Source organism: Herpailurus yagouaroundi, unplaced genomic scaffold (genome assembly GCF_014898765.1).
Source record: "Herpailurus yagouaroundi ecotype Mexico unplaced genomic scaffold, PumYag 161, whole genome shotgun sequence".
Taxonomy (NCBI): domain Eukaryota; kingdom Metazoa; phylum Chordata; class Mammalia; order Carnivora; family Felidae; genus Herpailurus; species Herpailurus yagouaroundi.
Window position 1 is genome coordinate 9,135,707 of NW_024412402.1, and position 13,220 is coordinate 9,148,926.

Consider the following 13,220-nt stretch of genomic DNA (forward strand, 5'->3'; position numbering starts at 1 on the left):
CAGCTTTGTGGCAAAGGCCTGGCTTGGAAGTCATAGGTTCTGTGCCAGAAAGTGGAGGGTGGAGGTTCACGTGGGAGGAAAGTTGAGGGGGGGGCTTCTGATCCCCAGATGGAGACAGCACATTCTTAAGGAATGTGGGCCTCAAGATCCTGCACACGAAACCGGTCAACGTGAATAAGGTTGCCTGCCGTGAAAATTCACTGCCCAGAGCGGCATGCCTCCCCCCAGCCCCCTAACAACAGAGGAATCGTGTGGACTGCCTACAAAACCCCACTGCTCAGTCAGAGCACAGCCAGTATCTCACAGAGAGAAAGAATGACAGCATCAGAGTCAGACGCTAACACCTTTGTCACCTAATCAGAACGAGATGTTTATGGGTTGAGGTAAGCAGATAAAAGACTGCCCAGGCAGCATTCCAGCAGCTGATGGAGAGGATCAGGGTTTCATGTCCAGGGCGGAGATGGTATCACACTGAACCATGGGTGAAATGCTGTACCGCCTGGCTAGCTGCTCGCTCTGGACTGAAGCAGAACAAGGCTAAGGAAGCAGGGTGAGCAGCGAGCTCAAATACAATGCAGACGGGGAGGGCCCCGGAGGCTCCGATGGCTGCGTGCAGAGCAGTCAGGGGTCCTGGCCGCGGGGGAAAGCCCTCTGCCCTGCCTTCGCGAAGGAGGACTTTGGGGTCAGGCTCCACCCGAAGCTCGGCACAGAGGTGGGCGCAGGACATGAGCACGGACACACAGGTGTAACACAAGACACGTGACTTTGGCAGACACACTCCAGAGGCAGCAATCACGAAAGCCTCTTTCCAGGAACATCTCAGTACTTCCTAGTCTTGTTTCTACTTCGAGGGTATGGAGTCAAAGCAGGCAAATAATACTGTTTTCTCCTAAAATCAGAGCCTCAGGCTTTCAATATTTTCTGACACTGGACCCGTTTCGGATTCCCTCAGAAAGCTGTGCTCTTCAGGTGGTGAATACGACCTGACTGCACAAAACCCACTCTCTTCTGTCAGAGTGGCAACTCCCAGGCCCAGGTGTTTCATGACTTTTCCAGAAGCTCAGGACTGACCCAGGTCAGTCCGGCACAGAAACTCGAGAGGGACGGTTCCGATGCAGTTGCTCATTTCGGAAGCACTGACGAGACCGATTTGTGTTTTACTTTTATCAGCAATCACGTTCGAGCTCGGGACAGCCTCCTATGAGGCTGATGTTCCCACTACACTTTTCAAACAGGAACTTGGTTCCCCACCTCAAAAAAAAATCCATTCTGTGTTCGTTTTTTAAATTACACTTAAAATAAGTTGTTGTTTTTTTTTTAATTTTAAATTATACTTTCAGGATTGAAAAGGTTGAGGAGACCCCTCTTCTGTCCCCACACTGGACTTCATGAATTATACCCCGGAAGAACAGATGTCTATGCTGTTTTTAAGCCATTTCCTCCAGAAAATGAGAGGGACTCAATAATCTGTCTCGGCCGCTCAAGTCCAGTGTTTTACGGCTTTGCAAAGTTTCTCTTTTCCTCTGAAGACCGATTTCGGTCTCTGGTGTTGCCATATTTTTACAGTAACCCCCTCCGCACACACCAGTTTGTAACAGTGCCCCACCTCACACAAGGTGCCACTCATCGAACGTTCATTCCAATTCAAACTCGCTTGACCACAGGAAACCCTTGAAACACTCTACCGAGAGCGTCCACACGAAAGCAGACGGCGGACAGATTTTTCAGTGGGCCAGGCCCTGACAGGGAGCCATGACACAAACGGGGCTGTTGCCACCGTGGCCTTCCTCACTAAACAAGCGTAAACAGGCCCGAGACTCCGCGATAAAGGCTGACTGTGGGGCAGGGGCCGACCTTCACGTTTCCCCACGAAGACTATCTCCTGAGGAGCGCGTTCAATCAAGTCGGGACACCCGACGGACTTCAGCTCAACTGCAGACCCTGACAGAGGCTAAAAAACTGTCAGGCTGTGGAGGCAGGGAGGACAGAAACAAGGAGGAACAAAGAGACAGAGGTTCTGTTAGGTAACAGTGGAGAGCTCAGAGCTGTTGAGAAATCACAGAAAATTTATGGCGGGGGTTGGGGTGGGGTGGGGAGGGGCAGCCCTCCAATAACTACTCCGAGGACCTTTCCGTGCAGTGCCCCCACAGCGCAGGTCCTGAGAGATTCTCCTCGGAACAACACTGTCTCTCCGGGCCAGGGACACCATTCTATTTGAGAGCCGCCATTCCTGCTAGTCCCTACCAGACGATTTTTACGGTTATTCACGGTCGTCTAGAAGAGCTTATCTGCCTTCTCTCAGAGTTGCCAACGCAGCACTGATTATGTCTCGGTCTGCACAGAGTCCACCTGTCCCTGCTGATTGTGTGGACGCCTGACGGGGAACTAGTCACAATAAAAACACTGTTGTCAAGCTCACTGTTGTGAGCTGGCGACCAGATTTAATAACAACGCATCCACAAACTTCCTTTCCTTGGAACCCGACTGCTTTTCAACTTTCCCAAGTAAGGCTGCTTTCACCATCCTCCCAACGAGATGGAAATAAAATGAGCTCTAGCAATCGATGGTGGCTTGGGAAGTGTGGCCCATGAGACGGGGGACAGCTTTGGGGTGGACACAGCTAAGAACTGTAGTCGTCGAAGTGTCTGCAGAAGGTAGTCACCTTCTTAAGCCAGAGGCAGGGGTCACTCCCCTGTGCTCCCAGGCTTACTTGTACTCAGTTTTATGACGTTTCCTTGGCCAGGAAGCTTAAGCTTGTTATTTCTTCAAGAGGATGAATTACAAATGTAACAGAGACCTAGTAAAAGATTTCAGCCTTCAGAATATTATTGCAAGAATGACTTCTTGAGCACAACACTCAAGAGAATGCAGTATCTCTGCTCCACCATTCACAAAGGGATGGTCCTTCCTCCATGTCCAAGCTCACTGTTCAGTGGTGACATGGTAAGAAATGCTCAGGCTTTGGAAGGTGACGGGTTACTAAGGGCCCAGTCTATCGATATGGCTACAAATCCTCCCATTTCCAGCTGGCCTCCTTGCAGGTTTCAGGTTCAATCTCATCTCTGAGTCAACACCTAGAATCACGAGAATCAACTGCAGACCATAAACATGTCTACAAGGGAAAGGGAAAGAAGAATCTCGTACTGCCCTGCGCACTGCTTAGTGAAAAGAGCTGAGAAGATGTGAGCTCAGGATGCTGTTTAAAGCCTCGATGCGGGTCACCGTCACTGGAAGCACAGCAAGGAGGGTGCCTGCCCGATGAGCCTCGAGGAGCTCATGTAGCTCATGTGGCTACTCACCGATGCTGATCAGGTACCAGGTGAGGAGGCCAGACCCGGGAACGGAAAGGCTGCTGTCCTAGCTGCCGCTGTAGGTCCGGTGGGATCTCAGCTGTAGGGTTGGTCATGGCCAGTGTGTGCCTTTTGGACCTATTTGCCAAGTACCTGCAACAGGCAGGAACACATTTCATAGTAAAAAAGACAGACAGGAATGTTCCTCAGCAAGAAGCATCAGAAGTTCATCCAAAGCACTCAGAATGAAATCGTGCCAGAGCTCAGAAAGGGCCCAGCGGCAAACAGATCCCTGGCTGGATGGAAGTGAGACACGTTCAGCTGGCCAACAAAAGCTGGCTTACTGCTGCAGCGGCTGGATTCGGGACCTGAGAGCAGCCACCGAGAGAAGAGAGAAAACAGATGGGAGCTCACAAAGAAGATCGATTTTCCTTACTGCATGCCATTTGAAAGAAGAATTTGTTTCCCACTTGTTAATTTTATTCCTCTTTGCCCTCCAAATTTCCAAAATCCAAGTCGGAGGAAATGAGCCCTAAGAGTTATTCCTAGAGATGAGCCAAGAGAGATATTCAGAAGGGCTCCATGGAGTCTTTAGATCCCAAAGGCCCCTGGGTTTTGAGACTGACCTCACTTGTAAGTCCTTCCAACTGTGGCTGAGCGCTTTCAAAACCCCCCTTCCCTCCTGCCCCATGACTGTAAGTCAATCATCAGAGAAGAAACACGGACATCGTCCCGAGGGAACCACGTTCTCTAGAGGATGAAGAAATGAAACCACATGAAATGTTCAGAATTGGTTTTAGGGGGAAAAAAGGCAAGGCAAGAAAAACTCAAGTTTCAAAAGCTTAGGAATTGACAAGCTAATGACTTTTATTCTAATGATCTATTGGATCCACTACTTAGTCAATAGCAAACATAAGCTATGGGCCCCCCTTCATCTAGCTGACGGCTTCCTCCTGTCACTGATGCTCTTCCTGGGTGTGCACAGAAGAAGCATTATCCCTCCCCATTACATCAGCACTGATGGGCTGATGTACCCCATCTAAATACCCTTTAAATGTTGGTCTCGAGAAAAAAGAAGGTGGAGCCGGAGGAAGTAAAATCCAAGACAAAGAAGATAAAGTGATACGCAACTATCTAATTCATTACGGTAGAAAGGCAGGAAGTTTCCTAGTTTGTTTGTTTGTTTTTTTTCCAGGACACCAGCAGGGCCCATCAGCAAACTATAGAAACGACAGCATCAAGAGGGGAAAAAAGAAAAGAAAAAAAAAGGTTACCACAATTTTTCTTCTATTGGCTGACCTGCCTGCCAACACCCTGTTCTCCACTCTTCTTTCCAAATGGGACCAGCTTCTTTTTGAACAGCAGCTCTCACATACAGAGCTGCTGGGGGTAAGAAGAGAGTACTGGCCAGCAACTGTCAGGTTCTTAAAAAGTGGTCTTGCTTCATTCTTAACTACTTTGCCCATTTAAGCTAAAAACAGTTAACGGACTATAGAGTGATTGGTGGTATGTCAACTGGCCCAAGAGAAAGCCATCAGCGGTTTCATACCCATTTGATAAAGACACCCAAAGTTTCCCCGAGAGCCCGTGAAAACCATTTTATTTCAACTTCCCTCAAGGGAAAAACATATAATCTTGAAGGACACCTGTGTTTCTGGGAGAATACATGCTGGATTCTGGTCCAAACCGCCCCCACCCCCGCCCCGGCCCTTCCCGGGAAATAAGAAACACAATTCCCACGGGGGGGGGGGGGTGGGGGGGCATGCACGGGGCTGCAGACCACGGCTAACGGGGGCTGAGGTAAAGTGAACAGTACAGCACGCCTGATGGTCACTGCCACTCTCTGCGAGTTAGGCATCTCTCAACAAGGTTCTGCAAACAATGGATATCTGCATCTGTCCCTGGCCCGAATCCCATATTCTTTTTTCATTATCTCTTTGTTGGTACAAGGGGATGGAAGAAGCACACGGCAAACAGTACGAGAGGCATTCATTCTCCTGGAAAGGAAGAGTCCATGCCAGAGGTCCATGGCCAGACTAGCTAGGATCACTGTCATCCCAGATCGCCAATTCCTTTTCAGTAAACAGTTCTTGGCAGGTAGGAGCAGGCTTTGCGCCTGGTGAATACTATCAGAGTTGCAAATATGAAGGCAGGGGGCAAGTAAGGAAGGAGGGAGGAGAGAAAAAGTTCTTATGGTTATTGCTGTCACTTAGGGGACTTCCAGTGGTGCTTACAGAAATGACATTTTCTGGGTAGTCTTCTGTTACTTCCATGAGGGGAGGAACATGCCATCTGGCTTGAGCAAAGAGACCACACAAATGTTGAAGCTGCACTGTACCACCTCCTTGGGCAGAGGTGACCTTTCGTTGGTTGCAGGGGGAGCCTGCCCAAGGACGCTCTGCGAGCACTGCCAGATGTCACATTACCTCTGCACAGCTTCCTGGTCTGGCTCCCCATCTGAGCTCTCCTCGTCCACAGGGGTAACTGCCGGCGCTGCCTGGAGAGAGACAGGAAGGAAAAGCTCAAGGTGGCGCTTCTTCCGTAGGAGCTCTTATTCTAGAAACCGGACGTGGGACAGGCCTTTCTGTTCATTTTCTTATTTACGAAACTTTCCCAGGACCCCTGGGTTATAATACAGGACTTTCACAGGCCCTTCTAGCGTTCCATTTTTACCTCGCTCGGGTGGTTTTAATTTGGATTTCTTCCTCTGAGTCATCTTCATTCATTCATTTATTCATCCAACAAAGAGCTGAATGCCTACTATGTTCCAGGATAAAATGTGAATTCACAAATACAGTTCTTGCCCTCATTTTACAGTCCAGTGGAGGACAGAGACAAGTAAACAGATAATTACAGAACAGCATGCCCAAGTCCTCTAACGGCATCTCGGGGGAATGTAACACTTCATCTGAGACCTGAAGGGTAGACAGGAGCTGGCCGCGCATGGAGGAAAAGGGTCACAGCCTTCGGGGTTTCTAGGCTGAGAGAAAAGAGCAGGCCTGCAGGTGTCTGAGGACCTGAAAATACAGTAGAAGCTTGTTTACCTGGAATGTCTAGGCACTGACCTGTTGTTTCATATTAATGTTATCACCAGTGTTCAGATGTCTCTAGTGCCAGAAAAGCGTGATGGTTTCTTAACAGCACATTTTGGTACACATATAATTGTGCAGTTGCGATTCAATGCTTGACAACAGCTGCCACCCACCCAAACACACACGTGCATTGAGAACCACCACGATGCACGCATTATTGTGACGTCCTCATCTACATGAGGATGGGGGTGCTGAACATCCTTCATAGCTCCTCACAGCCTGGTGGCTCTCATAATCACCATACTTCAGGCACTAGAGCAAAATGTCATACTTCCATGATCACAAAAGAGCCTTTTTTTTTTTTTTTCTTAATGGACGATCACAACAAAACAAAACAAAAACTTTGGGAGTAATTCCAATGTTTAAATACTGCTAGGGTGTTCAGATCCCTTACTATAGTTCCTTGAGGCTGGAGTGAACAGGGTTAGGCAGGAAGTGGCCATGGATGAGGCAGGAGAGGGATACGGTGGCCAGTTATAAATGGCCTGGAATACCACATTAAGAAGTATATTTTGAGGAGCGGCAGCGGTGAATCACTAAAGGATTTCAGGCAGGGACATGATGTTAATAAAATTTGTACTCTAGAAAGCTAGCTTGCTCGAGTTGCATTGTGAGAAGGGCTGGTGGTGGGGATTAGGGGACAAGACCGGAGGCAAGGAAGCTAGTTAGGAGGCCACTGTGTCAATCTCGGCAAAGGATGACAGCGACTTCCGGAAGGAGCGGTGGAGGACGGAAGTAAGGCACTGGATAACTGACTTGATACAGGGATGAGGGAGAGGGAAGAGTTAAGACAGATCCCACATTTCTAGCTTGTGTAACCAGGAGAACAACAGTGCCAGTCACTGTCACCCAGGAGGAGAAACAGGTTACACGCAGTCATTTGAGGACATGTCGAATTAAAATTGTGAGGACTTCTGGGATAACCAACTAAACCTCTGCCGGAGGCAGTCAGCTGTGCGAAGTGGACAATGCAGAAGAGAAGAGGGTTCTGAGCTGAAGAATCACTCGGTAACTGAGATTATGCGAGTGGACAAGATCATCCAGAGAGAGTGTGTAAAATGAGATGGAAAGAGGGCCTAAGATAAAATGTGGGTTTCACGGACTTTAAGGAACAAGCAGAAAAAGGAACCGGAAAAGGAGAGGCAGGAAGAAAATGAGAATGTAGTATCACAGAAGCCAAAAGAAGACAGTATTTTAAAGAGAAAAAAATGGTCAGCGGTGACTAATACGGTTGGGAAGAGCCAAAAAGATAAAGATTAAAAATGCCCACCAGATCTATCAACAAAAGTTTGTTAGTGACCTTGGCAAAAAGTTACAGTGGACAGAGTATGTCACTCTACCTCCCACAGAGCTGTTCCCGATCCTTCATAACCTACATTGTTCTTGTCCTTCCCTGAATGCCTCTGCCACAGCCTAGTCCACAACACTCACTCTGGCACTTAATCACACATGGCTTTTTACTATTATTCCGACACTTCACATATGCTGATCCTTCCTTTTCCCGATAGCCCTGTTACTGGAAGTGTGGCCCACGGACCCGTGTGGGTCCACAAAGTGTTTTGTTACCAATCCATGGTAAAGTTAGTACAGAAATAAAGAGTAAGCTTTTAGAAACCTTTAGAGCAATTTAACAGAGCAATTCTGTCTGTTGACAATCTAGCCTTGTATGTTGTATGTTTTAAAATTGTTATTTCTCTGATCATTCACTTCTTTGTATTTTACAAAGGTATTAATCCCATGATGGATTGAAGGGGGAAAAAGGTCCTCAGCAAGAGGTATGTTGAGAAGCCCAGCCCTAAAAACCTAGTAAGGGCTATGGATGTAATTAGCACCCAATCATGGGGTGCTGTAGGACTGAACGAATGAATGAAAGAATGAGTTTACCTACGACAGGAAAATAACCAGAACCCAGGGAAGGAAAAGAATCTTTGAAGGTTACCATTATGTGTGCGTGCGTGTATCTCTCTATATACATATAAAATAAAAAAGATGGGGCTGAGAGATACCAACTGACTAGGTTAGAGTTTATGGAAGCCAAATAATTGACTAATCCAGGTCGTACCGAAAATGTGAAGTAGTGTTAATCAAGGAGAGAGGGCTGGTGACAAGATAATCTTGCAAGCCAGTGTAAAGGGCAGTGCATTCTAGAGAAAACGGTTAGGCGCCGCCCTCTGGCAGGGAGGAGTCACGGGGCGAGGGCTGTGTAAGTCAGGCCACTGCGACTCACTGTGGCCTGCGAGGCTGTGGCAGCACTCAAGGTGGGTGGGTGGGGGGGCCTGTAAGTGGCCCACTGAGGAAACAGGCTTCAGCGTAGTAACCCTTTGGTTAAGTAAAGGAGTTCGCCACACGTTAAGTCTGGAAAATCCTACAAGCCTGAAGAAAATGGGAATACGCTGAGCATCAGACGTTAGAGGAAGAGGACATTCCAATATTTAGGTTGGTGACCTTGGGTTCCCAGCCGTAGGCCCGCAACTTCTTTATCAAAAGTCTCTGAGAAAGTCGGTCGGGCCCTGTGCCGCTACTCACTGGTGTCATGGTGACAAGCGGGGAGGGTCCCCGTGGGCGCTTCAGCAGCTGCTGGGCATGTAGTTGGATGTTGGCTCCTCCATCCGATGCCCTCCGGCCGAGGGGGCCCATTCCATTCAGCAGCTGTAGGGTGGGAGGCTGTAAGAGGGACTGCTCCTGTCGCAAGTACAAGTGGGCAGGACAGAGCGGTGAGAGGGGAAAGGGGGAGGGAGAAGAGACCAGTACTCTGGCCCACTGAAATGAGGGGATCCTTCAAGTATGTACAGACTGATCCTCCCTGTCACCCAAGCTGCTGTGCAAGAGAAATCAGCCTTCGCTACAAGGATACCCTTAAATCCTGGGCGAGGTCCCTCAAAGGCTCTCAGAGGAAGCTCAAATGTGTTTCTCCACGGGGCAAGTCCTCTCCCACATCCAGGTACCTTGTACTCAAGCTGTCCAGTTGGTTGCAAGTTTTGTATGGGCAGCAGGTTGTGCATGAAGTTCATGTTAGTGGCCACCTGCAGGAATGGGGCCTGAGGGTTGACTCCAGGAAAACCAGGCAGGAGCTTCTGCAGGTCTTCCATAACTTCCGTGCTGGAAGGCAACAGGACGACAGAGGAGGTGGGTTAATGCTCTTACTCGGATCCCCAAACTGATGACACTACTAAGTTCAGCACAACATATTTCACTTCTCTCCTTTCCTCCTCAATTTGTACTTCTAAGGCCCCAAAGCAAGGAGGAGCCTAGTGTATGGAATCTGGCTCTCTGCCATTCTACTGTTTGGGACTGGGGCTTGCTATTCTTCATTGACCTCTCATGTACAACCAATAGCTTTGAGCCAAGAGGAAATAGTGGCACCGGTCCAGTTCGGGTTTTCAAAGCCTGGAGGTGAACAGCAAGTTTCTGGAGGACACAGACCATCCACTGAAACAATGGCTTCCCGAAGTAGCAACTGATTCACCAGGGAAAGAATGTAATTACTCCTGTCAGTGCCTGATGGGACAGATAAGTAGTGGATGTGCAGGGCTCTCATGCTCCAACAGTGAGGTTTACAGCATGCTTTCAAATAAGAGATCTTTCCACTGACAGAGTGACACAGGACTCCACCCCTCTGCAGCTGACAGTCTTCGTAGCCAGAATGTTCCCCTGTTGCCTGTTTGATCACAGGCCGAGAATGAGAAACGTAAAGCAAGCAATCAGCAGGCCTCGGGAGGCTTTTTTGGAAATCGCTCAGAGGAAAAAGGAATTCATAAGAACACTAGCTTTGCCCCTAATTGAACTCTCAAGAGAACTCTTGCTCTAACCTCCCCTTCCCAACAGAGTAGAGGAAATATCCAGAAAAGAGGTAAGGCTATTTTTAACGTTGAAAGTCTTCAAATGCAGAACAAACACAGACAGAGCCAGCCTTCGGTACATTTCCCCTTGTGAGGGCATCATGCTAAAGGACTGTTTGGGGAAAATGTTTTGGGAAACTGGTACTTATTTGGTATGGTTTTGGATCCTTGTTCACTTAGTTTAATTCTTAACTTACATAAATTACGCCGTATCATTAGTCATCCCTTCCTAGTTGAGTTTTACATTAGAACATGTAGTAAACAACATCTCTGAAAGACGTCAAACTCAGATGAATTTTAAGGGGTACTTTTATTTGACTTAGAGCCAAGTCAATGTGATGACTGTGATGACTCACAGCCATCTGTGAGCCAAGATGCTACCATGCTCTTCACCAAAGTATTGTGATCAATTGACGTGATGGCGGCCATCGGCCTACCACGTATCTACCAGGGACACTGAACTGGGTACATACATGTCTTGGCCACTGGATTCGATCTCATCTGGGAAACACAATGAAGCAGGAAAAAGGAACCATGATAGGAACTCAGAGTCAGGGCTGTTGGCCAGATACTCACCGTGGGTCAGCCACACCCACTGTGTGCCTCCTCATTGACAAATAGCGGACCAACGCTTCAGGGGAGGGCTCTTCACCCTCATCACTGTCCAAGTTCAATGTCCCATCCGGCTGTGGTGGAAAGAAATACAATCAAATCAGAAATCAAAAGTAAGTCAAAACAAATAATTAATTAAAAAAAATTTTTAAGCTTATTTATTTATTTTGAGGGAGGGAGGGACAGAGAGAGAGAGAGAGAGAGAGAGCGAGCGAGCGAGCATGCAGGGAGGGGCAAAGAAAGGGAGAGAGAGAATCCCAAATAGGTTCTGCGCTGTCAGTGTGGAGCCCGATGTGGGGCTGTGAGATTGTGACCTAGGCCAAAACCAAGAGTCAGATGCTTAACCAACTGAGCCACCCACGCGCACCGCACCCCCCCCCCCAAATTTTTTTAATTAAAAAAAAAAAGAAAGAAAAGAAATGAAAGGTAATTCTAAATAAGAAGCCAGGAAAAGCAGCAACAATATGGGGAAGAAAATGGTTTGGGCTGACACCCATCAGAGGTCACTACTCGCCTCCACAATCTGGTTCTCAGGGTTGATTAGCTGCACCTGGGGAACGCTGATGTTCATGGTGGCACCGGCCTGCTCCGCCTGGAAAGTGGTACATATGTATATACCCTTACCTCAAGTGCTAGAGGGAAACAACAATGGTCTTTCAAAGGATTCTTGATTGCTAAAGTCTATGTTTCTACCTCTGAGTCTTTGGCTCTTCTGCCCTTAGGAGCTACAACAAGGAAGCATTCTTTAGAGAAAATAGTCTCTCTCAATGATTGACTGTTTCTTAAAAAAAAAAAACAAAACAAAAAACGTAACTCTTGTTGTCCATCCTGAGTACTGGAATATCTTTCCATCCTCTCTGTCAAAGAAAGGTTCTGACCTCCGCTTGACAGGGAAGAGATGACAGACGGGAGGGGATGGAGGTAAGGAAGAACAGGTAACTCTCTTAGACTTAGTGAGCAGTGGGTACCCACCCCTCCTCCCCTGTGTTACTTGTCCTGAATCAGGTCACTGAAGCTATTGCCCACCTGGACATTGACTGGTGCTTGAAAGGCCATGGCACGGGGCAAGCTAGGAGGCGCTCCGACACGCAGGGTTTTGTGTCTCTTATGTCGATCACATAGCAGGCTGTAGATTGCACTATAGTGATCGTAGGCATCCGATCTTAATGACTAACAAGAGAGAAGGGAAAAGAGTGGAAAACCCTGGTGAAATGGCATGTCAGTAACCAAAACCCTTTCAATGGTACAGGAGAAGACCAAGCATCTCCTGGTCAAGGCTCACTGAGGGGCAGAGGAAGAACAGGAAGAAAACAAACAGACTAAAGTTCCCAGGGAGGAGAAAACGTGGAAAGGGCAGGACAGAGGGAAAGCGGCTACACTTTACTTTGTTTTCCACTCCTTTAGAGATACCTGTAGTGTCCGCTCTTTGTCCAGTCCCATGTCCTCCATGGCCAAGAGGACTTCCTCATTCAGGGGATCAATCTGTCTCTCTTCCTTTAATTGCTGGCATTCAGCTATTAACTGTAACATTAAAAAAAGGCAAGCTATCAAAGCCCCAACTCACCATGTCAAGACGGCATACCGTATATAATAAACAGGCTGTTCCATGCCCCCTAGCTTGGGATATTTTTGGCCTCAGACAACCCTGAGCAAGCAAGTCCTAGATACTCAGCTGTAGGCAGACAAGATCTCCATTTTCCTGAGGTCCTTTGGGATGGCCATAACGGTTTAAATAAAGGTATGCCACAGAAGCCACCGAACCGAACACACAGACATGAGGAAGGAGATACCCCATGGTAGATGAGCAGCCAGAAATGTGCGCTGTTTCGACAGCCAAGGAGGGACTATGATTTGGGGACAAGCAGGAGGGACTGGTATCACTCTTCTCCAACAACTCAGCTGGTTAAAAATTCCCTCTTGCTGGCATGCATCCCTTGCTGCTTGAGTAGCACACAGTAGTCTGTTCCCAGCACCCATCTTTTTGGGTCCTGGCCTGATGACGATCTCGGGCAAGAGGGATGGCTGGGGCTCTGAGAGGAGCTTCCTGAGGCAAGCGGCACCCAGCTCACCCTGTCAAAGTTGGGGTCGGCGTCCCCTAGCTTCATCCACTTGTGCTTGCAGATCTGCTCCATCGAGAGGCGTTTACTGGGGTCTAACACCAGCATGTGGCGGATCAGGTGCTCACACTCTGCAACAGACAAGAAGAGCCTCAGTCTCTTGTTCAGTCCCTTGCTCAGTCTCAACAAGGGAGGTACCCATGCAGCCGAGGAGCTCGGGGCAAGGCAAGGTAAGCAGATGGACTTTCCAGCTCCTTGCTTCCAATTTGTCTCTCTTGCTCCTTACCTCACCACTTACTCCACAAGGGACTGGGCAAAGGCAGGAAGAGG

At 48.2% G+C, this 13,220-nt stretch overlaps 1 protein-coding gene across 7 annotated transcripts in view; it reads right to left on the reverse strand.

The window, feature by feature from the left end:
• The window catches only part of SIK3 (SIK family kinase 3), a 247,582-nt gene that overhangs the window by 20,220 nt on the left and 214,142 nt on the right, over window positions 1–13,220 (reverse strand). For 2 of the 7 annotated variants that reach the window (XM_040483121.1, XM_040483118.1), the window contains exons 7-15: window positions 12,903–13,021; window positions 12,244–12,354; window positions 11,860–12,003; window positions 11,348–11,425; window positions 10,798–10,907; window positions 9,328–9,481; window positions 8,909–9,064; window positions 5,717–5,787; window positions 3,300–3,443 (exon numbers count right to left, since the gene is read on the reverse strand). In XM_040483121.1, coding sequence (XP_040339055.1) covers window positions 3,300–3,443; window positions 5,717–5,787; window positions 8,909–9,064; window positions 9,328–9,481; window positions 10,798–10,907; window positions 11,348–11,425; window positions 11,860–12,003; window positions 12,244–12,354; window positions 12,903–13,021 — 1,087 coding nt within the window. The remainder of the gene's footprint in view (window positions 1–3,299; window positions 3,444–5,716; window positions 5,788–8,908; window positions 9,065–9,327; window positions 9,482–10,797; window positions 10,908–11,347; window positions 11,426–11,859; window positions 12,004–12,243; window positions 12,355–12,902; window positions 13,022–13,220) is intronic. The other 5 variants (XM_040483119.1, XM_040483122.1, XM_040483123.1 and 2 more) reach the window with 5 other exon arrangements.